This window comes from Crassostrea angulata, chromosome 5 (assembly GCF_025612915.1).
Source record: "Crassostrea angulata isolate pt1a10 chromosome 5, ASM2561291v2, whole genome shotgun sequence".
In the NCBI taxonomy this organism is placed as follows: Eukaryota; Metazoa; Mollusca; class Bivalvia; order Ostreida; family Ostreidae; genus Magallana; species Magallana angulata.
In genome coordinates, this window is record NC_069115.1 from 23,343,677 (window position 1) to 23,366,204 (window position 22,528).

At 32.4% G+C, this 22,528-nt stretch overlaps 1 protein-coding gene across 2 annotated transcripts; it reads left to right on the forward strand.

Annotated features, from left to right (window-relative positions):
- The first annotated feature begins 2,724 nt into the window (after positions 1 to 2,724).
- LOC128185880 (probable cytochrome P450 49a1) lies at positions 2,725 to 20,742 on the forward strand. Of its 2 annotated transcripts, none has more exons than XM_052855565.1 (11): positions 2,725 to 2,809; positions 12,447 to 12,564; positions 12,931 to 13,076; positions 13,307 to 13,532; positions 14,255 to 14,433; positions 15,305 to 15,494; positions 16,310 to 16,490; positions 17,685 to 17,848; positions 18,367 to 18,448; positions 19,189 to 19,407; positions 19,947 to 20,742. In XM_052855565.1, exons 2-11 carry the CDS (start codon positions 12,554 to 12,556, stop codon positions 20,064 to 20,066), a joined length of 1,518 nt encoding a protein of 505 aa, XP_052711525.1. In that variant the 5' UTR covers positions 2,725 to 2,809; positions 12,447 to 12,553; the 3' UTR covers positions 20,067 to 20,742. The 2 variants fall into 2 exon arrangements, with proteins under 2 accessions (XP_052711525.1, XP_052711524.1); XM_052855564.1 differs by lacking the exon at positions 2,725 to 2,809 and adding an exon at positions 12,086 to 12,146.
- The last annotated feature ends 1,786 nt before the right edge of the window (positions 20,743 to 22,528 follow it).

Consider the following 22,528-nt stretch of genomic DNA (forward strand, 5'->3'; position numbering starts at 1 on the left):
TTCAAACCGATTTCAATCAACAAAAACGTGGAGAGATGACCCACTATGATTTAAAAATGTCATTTTGTATCCCAACAATTTAACGTTTTAGAGAAATACTACAAGTCCGTAAACTCGTGGTTGAAGTTCCATTTAGCATTTCACAAGGAGATTTATTGTGACTGAAATGGCTCAGTGGTTAGAGCACCAGACATTAGATAAATTTATAGAGCTAGGGTGTTTAGGTGTCGGTTCGATACCACCAAAACTTTTAAAAAAATGCTTATCGTTTGTTAAAATATTCAAAACTGAATATAGTTAGAAATTGTACTTTTGAAACTTGTATTATAACATTATCAAGAATATTTGGTTGGAAAAAAATTAACTTGAAATTGTTTTTTACCATAAAACCAAATGGACATTTGCGCTATCTTGTTCCCCCATCTTCTTTGACACATAGATACATTTTTTAATGCATTATAAACTCTATCATAATAAATACAAATTAAAAGCGCTTTCTTATAAATTCAATACTTCTATTTCTTTAAGCTTTACAACTTTATCAGTATAACATACATATAGCATGAGGTGGTAGTCTATTTACAGGAGAACTTGTGCACTTAAAAAGGATAACATATAGGCCTACTCTATATATACAGGTTGAGAAAACAAATCAAAAGCAAAAAATTAACAATTTTAACTAGGCATAACAGTTGTCTCTTAATAGCATCTTTTTTTAAATGAATTTACCAAGAGATGTTTTAAAGGGATCTTTAACATTATCAATATTAAAAACTTGAATCAATATATTAAGCATTGAATGTTTTTTATAATAATATTCTTTCATATATAATTTGCGTAATGTTCCGTATCAAGGACAAACATTTAAAAAAAATGAAATTCATCTTCAACACTAGTTCAACAATGTGGACAAAACCTATTTTCTTTATGTGTGTGTTTATGTCTACCAGTTTCAATAGCAAGGCGATTAAACTATATTAAATGACATTAAAACCTCGGTTGTTAAATGGATTAACCAACCAATAAAAAGGGTATTTTACAAAATGTAAACAAATCCATACAGGGTATCGCATGACAATACAACGCTTTAATAACTGCCATTAATTTTCTTACAATGCCAACCTTTGAAAGTTTAACACAAATTTCGTCTATCAACAGAGTAAAACGCTTTTTTGAAATCGATAAATGCACAAAATTACCTCTTTTTTTACATAAACTATTGCTAACAATAGAATGCAATGCAAAAATAACATCACATACATGTACCAAATTGTGCATCTGTCTTATCATCATTGTATTTTGCCCATTCCAATAACTATTGTTTAAAATTGAAGAACATAATTAACACACATTACTTACAGTGCCCTTGTAGTTAAAAGGGTCTGTAGACTCACCTTTTTAAACACTGTAACTATAATAGACGAAGACATCGTATTGGGGAAAATACCAGTACTCAAAATACAGTTAAAAATATTACGTATTAATGCATTTAAAATATTGTATTGGAATTCGATAAAATATTCATTGAAAATTCCATCTTTGCTGTTGAATTTTCCAGATTACCGAGAGTCTCCTTATTTTCATTAAATACTAATAGTTTTCTCTAGTTTAGTTTCGTTAATTTCTTCCTTACGCCAAATGGCTCATCAGATACAAATTAAGAATGCATATATAATATCAGAAATAATATGTATCAATACAAGAATCAAATGCATCAACATATTATCTATTTTTCTACTACAAATTTCTGAGTGTTATAATATATAGATATTTTCCTAGATTAATTAATTCAGTAGTACTTGACTGAAATTTGTTTTAATACATACGACTGTGGACACGGCATGTTTGTTAAACATCTATACAAAACACATTTTTATGATGTTGAAGAAAATGTATTACAATTTTGTTGAAAACAGTTTTTGCTATAAAATATCTAAGAGCAATCTTTTGTTTGTAACATTTTAACAATACTTAACTTTACAAATCCCTACGAAAATAATATTTTTTTTATCTAATAGCCAGTTGTATTTCACACATGGATATTTTTCTACCCTTATAAACATATCTTGATATATGCTTTTCATTGTAGAATTCTCGGGTTCTAATTATTTTCACATTGCATATTGCCTGGATTTTTATATTTGTTTTTAATCAACTCCCACATGCAGCTACTCTGGCACACCGGAAGTACTTGTGAAACAGTGTGTGGACCTGAGTACAAATCATCACCACTAACAATACTTAGTACTTGAAAATAATCAATAAATTCGATGTAATGAATTCAGAAGCACTGTTTTTCAAGGAAACTTTTTTAAAATACCCTGAAAATAGCCAGATTTCAAATGGTACGAACACTTTAGATATTGTTTGTAGTCTTTTGTATTCCTACGCCAAAGTTCAATACTGCTTGCAAACATTTTATCCAGAAATATTTACATTGCCGATACATGCTGCATCGTAGAGTTCGAGGGCGTTGATTCTATTTTTGAATATTACATAGCATGATTCTCATGGGTTTTTCCGTCTATAGCCCGGGATATTGGTGTGATTGGTGTGATCTGTAAACACAGATAACAAACAACTTGCTGTGCGAAATTACATAACATTGATTTTATAATAGATTATAATTATTATCAATAAAATCAACTCCCGTCAGTACTTCGGTACTTTAATTTTCAATACAGTAAAAAAATGATTTTAAGGGATTCCGAATAACTAACTTTTTACACTTTAATTGCAGAGTATATAATTACTAAGTTTATAATTGGTTTTCGTATATACAGAAAAAAGATTATGTGTCAAGAAACAGGTAAGTGTCACACGTTTTATTTTATCGTTGATAAAGCGGCTTGGACAGGAGTTTTTATGACGCCATCATGTTTTAATTAGTGTATTGCGTGTTCAATCCTACGAAAGCCGAGAAGGATCATTCGAGATTCGAGATTCGAAATACGAGATTCGAAATACGAGATTCGAGATTCGAAATTCGAGATTCAATACCTAAATTAACCAATCAAATCAAGGATCTTAAAAAATATGTATCCTAGCGACATCAAACTGTTCTAAATAAAAATCATACGTACATGCTCTTATATACAAATAAATGCTATGTTCACTTCTCCCTACCTTACTAAATAGTTATTTGTATTTACTTTTACACAGAATATCTAAGTAGACTAGTAATAATGCAGTGTGCTTCGCTGATTTAAGTGATTTTGTTTGCCCTGGTGCATTTCCACCTGATGCGTTTGAACCCTAAGGTATTTCACCACTAGTAATAGTTTAAAACCCAGGTTTATTCACCCCTTTTGTGTAAACATGCGGTTATGGTAGAGAACTTCATAAGCGTAGCTAATATTTTCTGTAGGGGGTCCTAGGCCAATTTAAAAAAAAATTTACTATGTAAATTTAATAAGCTCCAATTTTCCCGAGGAGGGGGTCCAGATCCCCTGACCCCCTCCTTTCTAGATCCCCGCATGAAGATTAGTACATGTATCTAAATAATCTAAATATAAATAATCTGTCCTGTTTCACTAATAAATATAAGCATAACTTATCGTTTTTATGTATGCATACAGTGATACACTAGTACTATGATTATAAACAAATCATTGAGATATTATCACATCATACGGAATTATTAATAAAATTAATACAATTTTTTTCCTTTTCCTCAGTAAACAACTTATTATGAGTCTTGCTTTTGGAATTGTTTTCAATATAGAAGGATACCTACTCTCTACAATTAAAGGTACGGATGATAGGGTGCCAAGTTGTTCACATTGCCGATTTCTTGTGCAGAGAACAGTAAAACCTTTTATTTGATTGTGCATGAATATTTCAAAATTAATTGTTGTACATATATTTTGTTATAATTCATTCATTTATATATTAACAAGAAAGAATAAAAGCATATGTTTCACAGCCAAGTTAAGTTTCTCTGTAGTTTCCTACCCCCCTACCCCCCCCCCCCCCCACCCCCCGCACCAAAATTGACAATAATTACATATAAGTCATACAAATGTTTACTTTTTTTGTAAGTAAATCTCTAAAGATGTAAATAAGCACTGCAATCAAAGATGTGTGTATTTAATATACTACTACATTACACTTAGCCAGATAAAAGGTAATCAGGATGAAGCTACAAGGGGTGAGTGGTGCAAATTTACCAATTTGTCGCTATACACACAGAACACCAAATAAAGAAACTGTGAGTGGTGTGTGGAATGCATAAATGATGGCGGCAAATTATCTCAAATAATCAGTGCAAAAACCCATAAATAGGCTGTTATTTGTTACATATCCTGCAAAAACATTGATAAAAAATGTTATCGTCCCATAACATAGCCGATTAAGTTAATGTGTACATATGGTCAACGTACATGTAATTCTAATATACAAGAAGGCGGACGTATCAGGCGCGGATCCAGCAAATTAAATTTCAAAAATGATCGGTTGAATTACATTAAATGCTTTGAAAATTGTTTTAAACTATCGCACGGGTCAAAATGCGTGATAGAAGCTATGTACAGTGTAATTGGAAACTTTCATTTTATATCAATATGTACATGTAGTATTACCTATTATAACAAATGAGAGTATAGCACAACTGCCACATGCAATACATGTCCTTTACCGGCACCACCTCCCTTCCCATAAAAAATGAAACAATTGTCGTTTTATTTGCTAAAATGTGTGTGGTTCAAGATTTTTCTAAAGGACATACCCGATTAGAATTGAAAAAGAGTCGGACGTTTAAAACTAATTTTGTCAAAATTTTTAGATTCATTTGGTTATATTTTGGTCCATTTGGGTAAATATATGCACCAGCGCAGCTCTAATTTATATATAATCAGGCCATAAATTCAAAATATTTTCAAAAATTAATAGCTTTAAATCCAGTGGATGAAAGAAAAGGAAAGCAAGTCGAACTCGATGAGTGCTAATACCTGTGTTGAATGAATGGTACAGTAGGATATGCGCAAAAAAGTCCCGTCTACTCTTTCCTACCCTATAATTATTGGAATATTAAATCCGATTATAAGAGTCAAATTAAAAATCAAGTACGGATATGTACCTGTTTATCAAAAGTAAAACTACTCATAATTTATCTACAGTGCATCGTTATGGAGCTACACAGAGAGTTTTATATCAATTTGCCGAGCCAAATAAAAAAAACCTGGAAAACAAAGAGAAAACAAAGTGGGGACAGAATAACTGACAAATTAATTAGGACTATATAGCCCCCCCCCCCCCCCCCCCCCCCTCTTGAAATGTATATACTGAAAACAGATTATTGGCGTACAAGATACGCACACAATTTAAAGAAAATTTCATGTTTTTTTTATCATTTTCGCTAGCTAATGTAAGACATCACAAATACCCCAAACCCCCTCACGGAAAAGGAAATGCTAGGTGATGAGAGAGAGAGAGAGAGAGAGAGAGAGAGAGAGAGAGAGAGAGAGTCGATGTAAATCACAGGTGCGCTAACACCGTTAAAATTAAAGCTTGCTACATGTAGTTGGTCTGCCCTACCCTAGCTACCTCCTCTCTTTTCTCGTTTTAGAGGCTTAATTATTGTCTATATATGCTTGTAACAAATCAAATCAATTTCAAATTCTAAATCAAAACTGAGTTTGACACTACAAAACTCTTTGTCTGTCTGTCTGTCTGTCCCTCTCTCTCATATCGACAAATGCATTGTCATACCCTACAATACACTATTCTTATCTGGATGTTTGTCTTTGAGGTTGTAAATCATTATATCTTCTATGGTTTAAAACTTTATCATAACCTATATTTTGACATGTCGATTATTTCATTGAGTTTCGTTTTATAGCTAAAACATTCAGATTAAACAGATCTTTCTTCGCGAGCCGATTTTTACACAGTTGGGGCGAATACACTTCGGGTTAAAATTATTCGGGGGGAAATACATACAGGGCAAACAAAACCACTTAGATTCGCAAAGCCAACAGTGTTATTTCTAATTTAATTGTTTATACTGTGTGGGGTTAATTCATCAATATTAATTTAACCATTTTATAGCCACTATATAAGAGCTATTAAGACATTTATTTGTAGGAAAGAGAATTTACGAATGATCTTTATTTAGAACAGTTTGATGTTGCTAGGATACCGGTTTCAGATCCATGATTTAATTGGTTAATTTAGATATTGAATCTCGAATTTCGAATCTCGAATCTCGTATTTCGAATCTCGTATTTCGAATCTCGAATGATCCTTCTCGGCTTTCGTACAATCCAGATATTTTGAATCATTAGTTAAACTGACCTGAAAAAAGCCAAACTGATGAAAGTTGATTTTTTTAAATTTCATCGCTTTTTATGTAAGAAATTAGAAATCATTCTTTGAGTATTATGAGGTGATAATTTTGGTCGGGGCGTGTTCAAATCCAATAAGCCCTTCGGGCTTTATGATAGATTTGATCACGCCCGACCGAAATTATCACCTCATAATATTCAAAGATTGATTTCTTATTACTTATATTTATATAATTTCAAGCCATCGTCCGATAAAATACTTAAATATGAATAAGCAAACCCCGCTGGCGCTTCAATTTGTCGTCATGTGAAGTTATGGGTTTTTTAAAAGTACAAAATCGATACGTAGTGTTATCACAGGCAAAGACACTGGAAAATGTAAATATATAACAATATTCCCAATATATATCGCCTGTACATCCTATATCTGTTGAAACACAGCCAGACGAAACGTGCTGATCAGTGTTACGTGTAATTGAAAGCGCCATAAAAAGCCCGAATTTGATAGCATGGTAAAATGATTGTTTTATTTATGTCATAAACGAAAACAGTATACTATACACACGTGAATGGAACACACGCACTTATTCTAGTTGTGATTATTTTATACACACGTGAATTGATTTATATGCCCTGAATATAAAGGGGTTGGAAATGAAGCAATTAGGTCTACATTAAATTATTTTGCCCGTTTGTGTAAGCTTAAGACAATGCGATTTTATCAAATATGAGTTTGTCAATTTTCGTCGATTATTAAGCTCTGCAACATAAGTGAGAAAAATTAAACAGCATTAGCATATATAGTGTTTACAAAAAATGAGCAAAGTATATATGGTTCTACATATTAAGCATTGAATGGTTCTACATATTAAGCATTGAATCATATTAATGTGTATAAAGTGTTAAATTCGCGCGCTTGCGGGAGATCTTCTAGTTGATTCTATTTGAACGGGCAGAAAGAGAGCCTGACAGATTGCGTAACCGGAAATTTTATGTTTTTCGTGACCTTACCGTATCGCTCAACAAAGCGCATCAAAACGTATCGGCTTGCATCCTTGAACCTAAAATAATGAAGTTCTACTATTAACTACGATTTGTCAATTGTTGTGTTCGTAATAGATTGCATGGCAGTAGGAACCTAGCATTTCAGAGAAGAGCGTGACCAATGTACATTATTCAGATCACAAGTTTTTCATTTGCATGGTAATTTCTCTTCAAATTTTCTATATACTGGTAAATATACATGTATTGCTGATGTTAAAAGATTGGTACTTTTTAGGCGGAAGCGCCTATTGCAATTGCTTTCATGACCTTCTACGTCAAAGGTCAAATTCCTGCCCTTTTTCATGGTAGCTCTATCTGATGTTATTTAAACTAAGGGCATACAACTCTTTACCCCCCCCCCCCCCCCCCACTTTTCGACCCCCGTTTAAACATCGTTTTTGATAATAGAACTGTGGTATGTCTCAAACCTTTTACTTCGTTGTTTTTAATTATCTATTGAAACTGCCTTTAGCAAAGATAGCAGTTGGTAGAGCTATGAGTTTACGATTTTCATAGTACAGGAACGAACGATAACTCTTGCGATGGTATGCGACATAAACGAAGGATAAGCACGGAGTCTGATGCCTGTAGATGAAATTGCGGGGGAAAAAATAGTTCAATTTGAAATTGCGTGTTTATGAGTACAAAAGGAAAAATTTATAGGGAAACAGGTACTGAATGCTTTTTTAAAAAACAACGGTGTGCATAAATCTATTTAAAAAAGATTATTAGAATGATACCATGCATATAAATTATTTGTAAACATACCAACTTTTCGCGTAGTAATATCAGACAATACTGCATATGCAGTGTAAAAATTTTGTCAACAAACCCACGTTGAGAACAACTGGTGACTGTCCATCTTCGACATAGTAAGGTAAGTTAGGTAACTAATGTGTTATTTCTCATTGTTTAAACGTTTGCCTCATCATTTTAGATTTTCGTGTTACAATAATGGTGATAACATTTTCTTGATCGAGGAGCTGGTACTTTCTTAATTCGAAATTCCTCTGACTATAATCGATCCCCGCTTGTATATTGTGACGTGCGGAAGAAACAATGTCACAGTGTAAAAGTAAAAGCGGGGGTTAGAATCAGAGAAATCTCTGATAAGTACATAAATTTTATGAAAGAATTTATATTGTTTGTGTTAGACATTCATCGATAATTCTGAAATGTCGGTCTATAGTTATGAATACTGTACAAGACGAGGCCTATATGATTTCTTTAAAGATTAAAATTTAGCACGATGGAATCGCATATAAAGGAAGGTAAAGTTTCCTTTTTATAAGTTCATATAGTGATTTTATATTACGTTACGAACTGCACTGTATGATACAGGATTCATTCATTTTTTGCTTACAAAAAATTACAATATTCAGCTTGGTTTTAAAATGACTCATGAATAATGCAAATGGATTTTCTCTAAAATATATCTCAAATACAGCTTTTAAGTATTATACAAGATGCAATTAATTGGCTGATATCATAAATATTCCAGATAGGCTATTACAAAAATATTTAATTGAACATTTAAAAAGAATTAACATGATTTATCCTTTTACCTACCATATTTACTTGTGTGACGGTCAGACCGGTTCGAATACCGGCGCCAGATAGCTCAGTTGGTAGAGCACCTGACTAGAGATTCAGGGGGCCCGGGTTCGAAACCGGGTCTGGTCTGTCATTATTTCTCCCATCCCGTTACATTTGGTGCCGTGACCAACCCCTTGAACTGACAGGTGAACTCCTGCCAGGGGTAGAGCCTGGTGATCTTCAAGGGCGAAGATCATTAAGGGTGGAGGAATGTAACGGTCAGACCGGTTCGCATACCGGTGCCAGATAGCTCAGTTGGTAGAGCACCTGACTAGAGATTCAGGGGGCCCGGGTTCGAAACCCGGTCTGGTCCGTCATTATTTCTCCCATCCCGTTACACTTGTATCTCAGAATTACGTCATCATTTCTCTATAATGAAAGTGACTAAGATTTCCTATGGAAATTTGTCTACGTCATAATTTATGTGATAATTTTGATGACTGCATCCTTTTTTACAATTTTAAATTCATGAGAACTTTGACTATATACCGGTATATCTTTGATCTACCATGTTCATGATTAATTGCAATTCCAAAAAGACTCAATTATATACCTGACAATGATTATAGGTTATAACCTAACATATATCTATTTGTTCTATATGTATATGCTCTTTCAGATGAATGTCAAGAAACTGATTAACATTAACTTACAAGAGGAGACAATCAGAGCCCAACATCATTCTTCATTTCTGGTGAAGGGGAGAGTTGCTAAATTTGGGCGCACAGCAAAATTCAAGCAAAACAAAGAAAAGACGGATGCTGTAAATGCGGTGTTGGCTTCCCAGTTCAGCACTTTTAAAGAGGGACAAACATTGCACATTTGCAACTTCTAAATGGAAGCAGGGCCTCTTAAATATGCTGGAATCCTCATCTTAATGGCCTTAACACCATTTTCAAGGTTAGTAAATGCACTGTACAACTAAATTTTATTACAATATTCCCCGTGGTTTTCTTGTTTAAGTAATTTAACTAATTATACCCATGCTCAGAAGGAGAGGGGGTATATTGTTTTACCCTTGTGTGTCTGTTTGTCTATAACACAAATTTTGTCAAAGATATCTCAGCAACAATCGCAGATGCTTGAAATTTTAACTCAGTCTTTGTTAATTGGTAGGATTCATTTTTCAAAATATTTGATGTCAACTTCCCGTTACATGTAATGTTAACTATGCTTTTTTGTATACACATCAGAGCAGGAGTATCACTAGTGAGCATTAACTCACAGATATCTTGAAGTCATATCTTTAATAATGTAGTAAATATTCTTGTTCTAAATGCAATTATAAACTGAAGAATTTTGGAGGAAAAAAAACCTTTTATTTACAGTTCAATCACTTCGTTGTCCATTAATTATATATAATACATGTATATCGAAAAAACCTTACAAATATTGATAATCCACATCATGTGATCTTCTTATATATCTCATCCTTTATTTGCAAAATACATGTATACTTTTGAAAATAAATTATTTAAGGTAAAACGCACATAAATTCAAAAATGTTTTATTGATTTATTTTATTTTTAAATCCATGTTTCTTTATTGGGGGTCAAGTATTTTGTAATGAAATATTGCTTGATAAGATATCCATTGTTCATTTTCATCAACACATTTTAGAATATCCTGCTGAAAAAGACAGCTGCCATTGGTATAATGGATGCAAGACAACACTAGTGTATTGAAATTGTTGTTACCACAAATGGCACACACCAGGATTACACGCTTTCCAAAAACACATTTACGGCATGCAGCTATGAAGGGATTCTTTGGAAGTCTATGTTCTGTAATGGGGAAGTTCTCTTGAAGATTCCATTAGTATTAAAATAAAAACTTAAAAGTTTAAAGTTCAAATGTCTTCAGTACTAGAGACCTGTGATTTGACAGTACAACATCGAGCAATTGTAAAGGACACATAATTTGTACACTATTGAATATCAATCTATAGTTATCCATAAATTACTTGGCTTTTCCATTGTACATGTATTGTAATTCTCAACATTTGCATATATGTTTGATCTTTGTTAAATATATGTATGGTGTACAGTACAGTAAGTAGATACATTCTTTCTAAGTTTTAAACATTTGTCAACAAAATGTATGAACTGCAATCTGAGGATCATTTAGAGGTCTGCAATTCTCCACATATAAAATGACTTTGAAATCAACCTGTTACTGTTAAACTTGAGAATATGTTAAGAAAACTTCAAAATCTCTTTATTGACTACACATTGTCCATATATTTTGTGTATCATTCTATAAAGCTGATTTCTCAATGGCTTTTGATTCTCAAGTGAGCAAAGTGACACACAGATAACTTGATTGTGTACAATACTGTAATCAAGTGATGTACAAATGTAACTTCTGTATATTGGTGAAACATTATTGTAAAGAATAAAATACTGCAGTCTCAGAAGTTCAGTTCATTTAATTCTAATACTATAATATTCTTTCATCATTTTGATGTCAAAATGACTATTTTTAATAAATTGGCATAATAAATGAAAATGTATTCCTGTAACTTCAGCTTGCATATAAATATCAATTGTTATATAAACGTACTTCACAAAATAGATGTTTTGATGTTTAAATTGCTTTTCTCATCTAATCTTTATTTAAGGCATAATCTGGACTAATCTGGTGCAGTAACTGAGTATTTCCACATTTACTACATGTATATACCTTAATTGACACATTAGAATAGTGTTTTCTGTTATCAAACAAATTCTTAAAAAGAAAATAGTTATAACACTATTACATTGACAACTTGCAATCATGCTTCCGCCTATCAGTACTTTCAGTACTTTGATTTTCTTTTTTTTTTAACTTTTCTACATTGCATAGCGATACTTTAAAGTTCTGAAGACACGAAACGCAGGTTGGTTTTGAAAACCTCAAATGACTACAGAATAAATAATTTTGAATTTTTTTATTCTAAACTAATATAAACTTATTTTATATATAACAAATTGTTATAGTAAGTTGAAGAATTGTTATAATAAGATAATATATACTTATTTACAGCTATTGAAATAAGGTTCAAATTGATGAAGAGAGATGTTAATATGCAAAAATGAAGGACATTTTAACATGATCTATCTTTTGAATTTTTTTTAGTAATTTTAATATCCAATATCAAATAAAATGTTACATGCATGTATATATTATTCAGGTTGTGTTTACAAACGTCATCGTTGTGAACAGCAGCATTAACATATAAATGTAAATTTGGCTTTGTTTTTATTTGCCGGGGGTGGGGATGTTCGTGATAGTGGGTAAGCGGGATGTTATAAATGTTTTCTCACTTCAAATGACATGATCGTGACAACACATAACACCCCCTCCTCTTTCCTGATATTCATTATGACATTATGAATTCGATCACGGATGCATCTCTCATTTACTCCTACAACTTATTAACACTAAGTTTGATATTTTGCTTCGAAAAAGAAAATCCACTTAAAAGAGCAATTAATACTTTCCTCCCGACACTTACATAAGTACAACTTTTTTTTTAATAAGATGGCGGTTTTCCGGATGATTCGGTCTGTCTGACACATAGCTCATCAGAAGGCGGGTTATAAAACATCAGAGAAAAAAGATAACTGGTTATCTGCTCATCTGCTGCAATGACAAACAGGTAACTCACATGATTGTGAATTTCCCACAGAAAAAAGCAATTTTCGCTTAATTCATTCATAGAAAATATATACTGTTGAGTCATTTTAATTTCTGGGAGTCAATGTTCGTGGGTAGCCAAAATTGTCCTGGTTCGTGGGGACGTAGTTTGGTTGGTAGCAATTTCTATTTCATAAAAAAAATATTAAACAAATGCCTGTACATGTATATACCTTCGTTTGGGATGTAAATTCGTTGACAAGGGTTACCGACGAAAGCCATGATGGTGATTCCACGGTATTGTTTATGCCCAGTGTGTATTATGATTGTAAGCCGATTTTTTCTCATCGAAAAATAATGCATTGAAAAAAGGTGTTTCATTATTAAGGCTGTCACGACTGCTAGCTGTACGATTTTATTCCCATTCTGTGGCCCATGATGCACCGCTTGTTCGACCATTTGATGAGGTACCTGGACCGAGAGGAAAATTTGCCGTACCGTATATTGGAACAATGCTCTTTAGCAACTCCATAGGTGTGTGTGCGTGTAAAAATTTGTTATTACATGGCTTTAACGTAATGGTCACATTTCTATATTTTTAACTTTGAATGTACTAGTAGTGAAGACCAAAAGCATTTTTTAAATATTTTTATCTAAGTTTGTAGTTTCAATCAATCAAAAAAGTTTAAAATTTTTTATTTTATATATTAACCATTCAAACTATAGTTCTCCGATAGAAATATTGAAATTTATTTCTCAAACAGGTGAACTGAAAAATTTTGAGTTCCATCGATTTGCTGCTCATGTGCAGCAGTTGTACGGGGATTTTGTAAAACTGCGGATCAAAGATAAGTGGAATATTTTTGTGTTTCACCCCGACATAGCGAGGGAGATTTTTAAGATTAACATCAAGAATCCGTACCGGCCCGGCGTAGGTGTCTTCAGGGAATACAGCAAGAACAGGAAGCAGTACCCTAGCTTGGCCAACCTGTAAGTTGTAACTCTGTTTAATAAGCTCTACTGTAAACTTAGAAATTTTCGCCTTTTTTCTTATTTCACCTCTTTCCCACTTGTTATCAGCGGGCGATTTTAAAACTGGACAAATTCCAATGTCTCAAACCATCTCATTCTCTTCAAACACAAGTTTGTCTGGGCGAATTCAAGATCGAGCAAAAACATTTTGCAAGTGAGAAATGGCGAATATGACAAATAACCTGTATACAGTATAAACATTTTGTTTTCGTTGTAATTTTTTTAATTAGAAAATAGTCAGTTGTTGTCACTCTAACCATACCTTTTTCAAAGTTGTTGTTGTTGTTGTTATCGCGTTTTCTTTGTAATTTGTAACTTTTTACGGCTGTCCTTTATTACAGTTGTCTGTAATATTACTCTACAGATGTTGTTGATATATTAGTATTTAATGGAGATTGATCCGTACATGTTGTTTTTGTTGATATTGATGTTGTATTGTTGGCATTGTCTTAGGTTTTACTATCGATATGTTGTACTATTGAATACAGTTTTAAATACTAGCTTTGTTATCGGTTTTTTATAGTTTTCTATTAATCATTCTGTTTTCCAATTTAGATTTTTGTGATCAAAATTAATGAAAAGCCGACTCTGTGTTTGCCATTGTTCCATATACAAATACAAAATTTTCATTTTGTTCGAATACAATTTGTATGTTTCAATGACAAAATTATCTTTAACAGAAATGGTGAGGAGTGGGCCAAGCTTCGAAGGCCCACACAGGAGTTAATGTTACGCCCAGCCGCTGTTTCAGCATACGTCAGCATCCTTGCTAGAGTAGCAGACGACTTCGTGGATTTGTACAAACATGGAGGATTCGTGGACGACTTACGACAACAGCTTTTGCGTTACGTCACAGAGAGTAAGTTATATACAAAACTAATACATTATTAGTACCATATCGTTTTCTATCTAAGTTTTAATATCTTTAATAACTAGCCGGTTGAACAATTATGTACATGCGAAATAATGTTGGATTTTGAGTAGACAGTATACATGTAAAGGCCTTAAAATTATTTCGTCGATGTCGAAAAATACACTTCGATTTGTTTTCAACAATAAAATGCTTTCTTTGATGATTCATGCGAAGTATGAGGTTGGCGACATTGCAGGAACTATACAAAGCCTGCGTTAGCGGGTTATGTAACTTTTTTATGCAATGATCTCTACCCTCTTAACCCTCATGAACCCGAATGAATCATCTAAGAGAACATTTTATTATTCATATTTACATCTTTCCTTTGGCAAGTTAATAAATTGATTGTAAGAAGTAAGTAAAATTGACTAAATTACTGTTAATATACATCAGTTTGTTAGTTACATGCAAAAGAAACAGCCAAATCGTCTTCGTCTTCTTAGAGACTAAGAGAGGGAGAATTTGAATCTGACATCATCATGATTATAGCGTGCAGTCCGTATTTTTTCTTAGGTCGATCATTCGATAAAAGGGGCGTGTAGATTTCAGTCTGGCTGTTTTTGTAGAGCTATGGATTAAATATAGGTTTCCGTAAAAATAGAGGGAATCATACTCGGTAGATGTAAATATAACATCTTATTTACATGTATTTGTCCTACATATTGCCTACACAAAATTGAAGGCAATTTCAATCATTTATATTTTTGAAAATTGGTGGTGGATAAAATAGCACTACAAACAGTTTCACCAGCAGTGAGTCTGCTGATATTTCATAGTTTTATTGCTTCATTGTTTTATTTTTGGTTGTTTCCTGTAGGTACGGGGATGCTGTGTTTTAACAAGAGGTTTGGGTGTATAGAGGGAGGCTCCATTCTTGACATTAAATACTTAGAGGACATTTTTGATGCCACGGACAAGGATGTCCGGAGTTTCGGCCTACAACTGTACAGATTGTTCCCCACCCCTCTCTATAGGAAATTTGAAAGAGCTGCTGATCACCTATTTGGGTAAATCTTCACTCTTGTCATTTTGAATAATTCTGGTAACGCGATTCAACTAAATGCTTAGGTATTGCCGTCCGAACACATCATCATGGACATGTATTGGTTTTACTTTTATTTTTAACTCACATTGTCAAGGCCAGGTGTTGCATTTACATTTATTTCATGAGAATTTGCCGAATTAAAGTAGTCCATTCATAATAACTTAGTATTACAATTCATACAGTTGGATTTCTAGAATCTTATATTAATTCATAAGGTTTAGATTCTCTTTTGAAATGTTTATAAATCTCAAATAAGATAGTAACAGATTTTAAAAGTTTACAGTTCAGTCCATAGGGTAGGTTCATTCTTTATGTATGCCTTTTTAGAATTATATTTTTTCTTCCAAATCTTTTCGTTAAATGTCGCAAAAGCTTTTCCTCTCTTAAGAAAATGCCACAGAATTTATAACTTACTGTCCCTATTTATGAGGAAACAATTGCTTTCTTCTTAATTCTATTAAGTGCAGACAACTCTATAAAAGAATTGCGATTGCAAAAAAGCTGCATTTAATTGACTACATAAAATTGAAATAGTTTACATAAATAAAAGTTGATTAATTTACCTCAGTTATACATGGACTGATGGATTAGAATGTCAAGGGTAGCCTAACTTTGTAAACCTAATCTTTGAGGGATTTGATGACCAATTTTACATTTTAGTTACTTTAGTAAAGTTGTGGCGTTAACTCTTAATGCAAATTGATTATATTTTTTAAACATTTCTTGTGAAATCTCACACCAAAATAATTGAAATGTATTGGACTATTGTGAACAAAGAATAGCCGACGTGGCGATTGTAGACGCCATTCAGACACTGGAGACAGCGAGAGCAGAGGGGCGGCTAGAGGAGTACCTACAGGGACCACATTTGCTGTATGCGCTACTATCGCACCCAAAAATGACCGGAGAAATGGTTGAGAGAGTTTTGATGGATTTGTTTGTAGCGGGAGTCGAATCGGTACGTTTATTTGATTATATGGTCTGAAAATTCCATGCTTTAAATAAAAAAAACGTGACGGTGTATCACGAAATGTTGCCTTTCACACCCCCAACTAATGCTTAAAGAAGATGGTGGAACAAGATAGCGCAAATGCCCATCTGGTTTAGTCATAAAATGCAATTTCAAATTTAATTTTTTCCAACTAAATATTCTTGATAAGGTTATAATACATGTTTTCAAAAGCACAATTTCTAACTATATTCAGTTTTGAATATTTTAACAAACTATAAGAAAAAAAAATTGTAAACTTTTGGTGGTATCGAACCCACAACCTAAAAATTCTAACTCTATAATGTTACCTAATGTTTGGTGCTCTAACCACTGAGCCATTTCAGTCACAACAAACCCCATTGTTTGAATGCTTTATGCCACTTAATCCACAAATTTACGGACGTATTATTTTTCTAAAACATTCAATTGTTGCGATACAAAATGACATTTTTAAAGTATAGTGGGTCATCTCTCCATGTTTTCGTTAGTTGAAATGAAACTCCTTTAAACCTTATACAGACTACATGTACGACAAAGATATGGAGTTCAGACCCACTTTATCAAAATAAAGGCATTGACTTTTTAAAAATGACACTACTAGTATTTTGAGGTTTGGACACGCATACGCCAGTTGAAATCAACCTATTCCAAATATTTATCATATTTAAGGGTTATAAATCGATTTTATGGTGAATATTCATTGTTTTCAATAATTTAGAAAGAAAGTGTAAGATTTGTTGACATTTTAATCTTATAATATCTAATCTATCACTATATAGGCAGTTTACACGCCTTATTCACCCATCTTCTTTATGTATGGAATCAACGCTCTCTTTGCAAGTTTGATTTTGGGGCGAAAAATGCATGGTCCTTCACTGTTTTAATAATAAAAATGAAATAATAAAGCTTTCTGATAACGACTCTATACTAGTATGCTACATGTAACCAGCGCTAGCACGAAGAAGACACAATTAGTGAATGATTATTGTTGTGTATCAATGCTAGCTTTATTATTTAAAAACAAGGAAATATTTTCTTATTTAAACAACCGAAATTTATTTTTATAAAGCAAAATGAGTTAGATTACTCAGCATCTATTTAACCTGTAAGTTTTCTTAATTCTTAAATTTTTTTTTAATTTTTTTTTTTTTTTTGGTTTAGACCTCAAGCGTTTTGACGTTTCTATGGTACGAACTTGCCAGGAATCCGGAAAAACAAAAGATACTACAGCAGGAGATAACTTCTGTGTGTGGTAATGCTGATATAACGAAGGAATCACTCAGTGAAATGCCGTACCTCAAGGCCTGTATCAAGGAAATTCTCAGGCTAGTCTGCTTATTATCCATTCCCTAATTAAAGCAGAAATGTTAAAACGTCCTGTTATGAATTACTTATAATTAAAAAAGTTTTGAAGTTTAAAACTGTTAAACAATAAAATAAGAAAATAAGTATACACTATATTAATTGACAGGATAACATTAATCATTTGCAAAATTTATTTTATATATGTACGTAAAAATCAACGCTTTCGAAAACTTTCCGAGGTTCATATTCCTTTAAGAAAAGTTATGTAGAGACTCAAAGTAAAAAAAAAAATATTGTCAGAAGTCCTATAAAATCAACAGGTTTCTTTATTATTCGAAAAAAAAAAATTCATAAAAGTGTGAATGAATTCAGTAACAAAGTAACAAGTCTTTGCATCAAATTAATGAGGAAATGCATCTCATGTTTGAATCATAAACCTCCTATTATAATATCCGGTCCGATGTTATGAGCGCGCCAATATGACTGCATTTAGCAGCTTTATGTTTTTATGTTACATGTATATATATATTTGTTATAGGTTGTATCCCCCTACAGCCCCAGGGTCATTTGTTCGTCTGGAAAAGGATGCAGTAATATCTGGTTATGAAATTCCGACCGGCGTAAGTATAAGGAATTTATTATTACTTTACACTTTATATATTTCTGCTTTAAAAAATTGGCACGCCTGCTGGTTATAAAGAAAAATTGTATAAACAAGTGTCCCATCATAGACGGAAGACGTAAAGTAGTAAATGTAAAAAAGGTTTCATTTTTTTTTTTTGTTTAACACATTTCACTTATGTATGAAAGAGGCGTATACGAGAAGCCGTAAAGATATAATCTTCTGTGTAAATTGAATTATGTTCATTTAATCATAACATCTTTTTACAAAAATCCTGTTTATACGTATGTAATTAAGCCCTTCTTCTTAACTACTGAGGAATCATTAGAATTAGTGGTGGCTTTTTCGTGGTATTCTTTGATAGCCCTCCCCCACCAACTTACATCCTGGACGAAAACTATATACATGTACTGAAACTGAAAAACGAGGCATTCATGAAATAACAACCCCTTGAATAGATCTCTATATATCCTTAATCATCCCGACATAACGTGTATAAAGTAAAGTTATGTAACTAGCATGTTTTGCTAAAAAGGAAAAATTAATATCTCCCTTTCAAGATATATAAATAGATAAATATATGTTATGTGACTGTGTATTTGCTGTAAAGATGTAGGCCATAGAATCATTTTAAAATGATAATTATACATTTTGATTGGCTATATATAAAATCGCTAGTTAAATTGTATGTAAAAATTCTATAGATATTTTCACTGTATGTTTTTATTTATTATCTAGACGGAGATACTCATATTTACTCAGCACATGTGCGAAAACGAGCAGTTCTTCACAAAACCTGGCGAATTTCTGCCAGAAAGATTCCTGCGAAGTAACAATCCCTTAACATCAACTATCCGAAATACTCACCCCTCAGCAACCCTTCCGTTTGGATTTGGACCGAGGAGTTGCATAGGACAGCGGTTTGCAGAACTGGAAATTCAAATAATTACTGCAAAGGTTTGTTAATTGATAGAAAACTAGTTCTGAGATACCATATCACTTATGAGGTTTGCGAGAGCTATAATGTTTTTGCTAATGGATCTAATTTTTTAATTCTAATAAAATACATCGAAGTTATGATAAAAATAACCGCATTTCTACGTAAAAAAATAAAATACTGTATACAGGGTATTTTCGCCCCGTTTAATTTTCGCACTTTTACACTTGCAAACAGTTTCGCCCCGTTTTGAATTCGGCCAGATGCAGTTGTGTTGACAGAGTTATTATTTTTCATATAGAACTCGCCCAGTCTTAAATTCGCCCTTTGACAACGAGCGCAAAAGGGGCGAAAACAAACGGGGGCGAATGTTTCTCTGTACATACAGTTGTTCAATTTTTGATTCCGACAAGTTTTATAAAAAGTTGGTAATAACTGTACATGGATTGATAAATATATTCGGTCTGATTGATGTTGAAGAGAAATTAGGAATATACCTGTTAGTACAATGCAATTGAACACTGCTTTTCTCTTTTCATAAAAATCCAATTATATTCAGTTTTTTCAGCAACTAGACATCTCACTACCCGAAGGGACCTATGGCAAATTAGAACGCATTTTCCGCATTTTCTCAGCACCAAAAGATAAAGTTTCCGTTGTGATCAGGAGACGGAGCTAGCCATATAGTGATTGCAACGGGAATTGTGACATAATAATATTTGTGTATATAATTATGAACGTTGTACTTCCGAGGTAGCTTTATTTGAAAAATCTTAATTATTTTTATTGTATACATGTGTGCATAATGTAAATGTAAATAATGGCATACGTAATGACGTGTTGAAATATTTCCATTAATGCTAACAGATGTGACAAGGATGGGCAACACTTCATCACATATCACGTGAACAAATTATTCTTATCATACATTGCATATGTAAATAAATTCGTTTCCTGTTTTCATTTTTATTATTTCAGACTGAAACGATTTTCGACAATTTATTGATGTTTTTACTTGTGGTTTTTTTTACATCTAAACATGTACTTAATTGTCATTTTTATTACTGATATTAAAAAAGAAATAAAATATTACATTGAAAGGTGTGTAGCAATACACAATTCAAAATTATTAATTTTTGATAACCAGTGGTGGATCTGGAAAAATATTTTTGAACAAAACTAGTTGTGTTATATTTTATATTTTTTCTTTCTTTTTTTTTTTTTTTTTAGTATCAAGAGCAGTACTTGATTAAGTTATTTCATTTACCTGTGTAAACTTTAAAGCATATTACTTTACTTATGTGAATGTGTGTGCATGTATGAATGGGTGGTGAAAGGAAAAAAATTCATTGTAAAACCTGTATATATCTTAAAAGTGTTTATTTTCATCAATGAATAAATGTTAATTAAAAAAAAAAAGAAAAAGAAATAAACATACTTCAGTATAAACTAAAGTTCGTAATCACAATTTCCTCGTCTGTTGTAAAAAAAAAATCCTTTAGTTATATAATGCAATGTTGATAAACTCTAAATTTATTCTGGTAAGCTCAAATATACCCGTTGTTGTGGGAAAAATAGCGCTTTATATTCATGATCATTAACAAATTATTTTTGCAATGCGCAGTGGAACTACTGGTTCAAAAATTGGTAAACATAGATTTACGTAAAGAAAGAGAACTAAATTTAGAATTTAGAAACTAGAGAAGCATGGGCAAATTATATAGTTGCATTCTTAAATATAAATTGAAATAGATTTGATTAAAGATAGCCAAATAGTTTGAAAAATTTGAAAAGCCTGAACTTTAATTTTAGTAAGATAGCCTTATCATTCTCAAATTAGGTCAAAAGAACTTGGCGACCATTTTATGACAGTACACATGTATAGGTATGTACATATATAAACGTAAGATACAATTATCTGTTTATTATGTGTAAGTTTTAAAACCAGTCTGTCCTGGTATGAAAATTCATGAAATTAAAATACGCTGGGTTATGCATAATTATCTATTTGTATGCATATTTTAATCCAAAGTTGTCAGATTCAAAGTAATTCGTCAAAGCCGATGGTTAACTCGCCCTACACTTTCCATCAGGATGTAAACTAGTCAACCCGTTTCTAGGCACCCGTTCTGGAAAGTTCTTTCCATTAATACTAAAATCGAAGTAATTGTTCCATTTTATTTATTAACTTTTTGTATTAATTGAAGTCCGATCCAAGGTATCGGCCCGCGATGCATGATGAACTCGTCCTACACTTTTCGTTAATTAGTCAATCCGCATTGTTTGTTACCCCGTTCTGGAAAGTTCCATTCCATTCTCTCACCAGAAGTCGTGCTTCGCAAGCGAATGAGTATCAAAATTAAAATCGCAAACTAAAGAAATTGACTTATTTCATTCATTCAACATTTGTCTTATCTTAACTTTTATATATTCTCTAAATAGACGACCAGTAAATATATTCACTCTAGTCTATACGTAATCATTAAATATCATTTCATTGCAAGTATATACACTGTACTTTGATCGAGATTTTCCCTGACTTGGATCCGCCAAAGCTTGTCCACCATGGCCATCTTACTCTCATTTTTGCTTTTTCGTGCTTGTTTATCGAAAATGAAAGTATGTCTTTGAATTATTTCACAACAATAGCTTATCAGTTAAATTCAATTGTACCTTACGGACATCATCTCACATGTGTTTAAATACCAAAGGTGTAAGAAAGTACTCTGGTGCTGTCATTTTGTAGTTTATTTGCAAAATGTCTAAATTTATAAGTGTAGATTAACTGTACAGCCTTTCTCTCAACAAGTCGAGTAAATTGGTAAAGATATTTTGATTCATATTTTTAAAAAAGTATGGATACAATGCAAGTCAAGAGACGTGTTACACTAAATTAATATTTTTAAAAAAAATGAAAACTCTGAGTTTCAAGGTTTTATAACGTGCGCGTATAAATAGGAGTAACCTCAATCTCATTCAAATCAAATGTCAGCAATTTTTAAAGGGCATGGTCACAATTTCAGAAAAAAAAAATCGATTTAATTTTTACAATGCTTCTGTAAGGCATTTCTAACCAAAATTTGATTGTCATTCGTCGAGTTATAGGCAAGTAACAGAGCTTACAATTCGTTGCCATGTAAA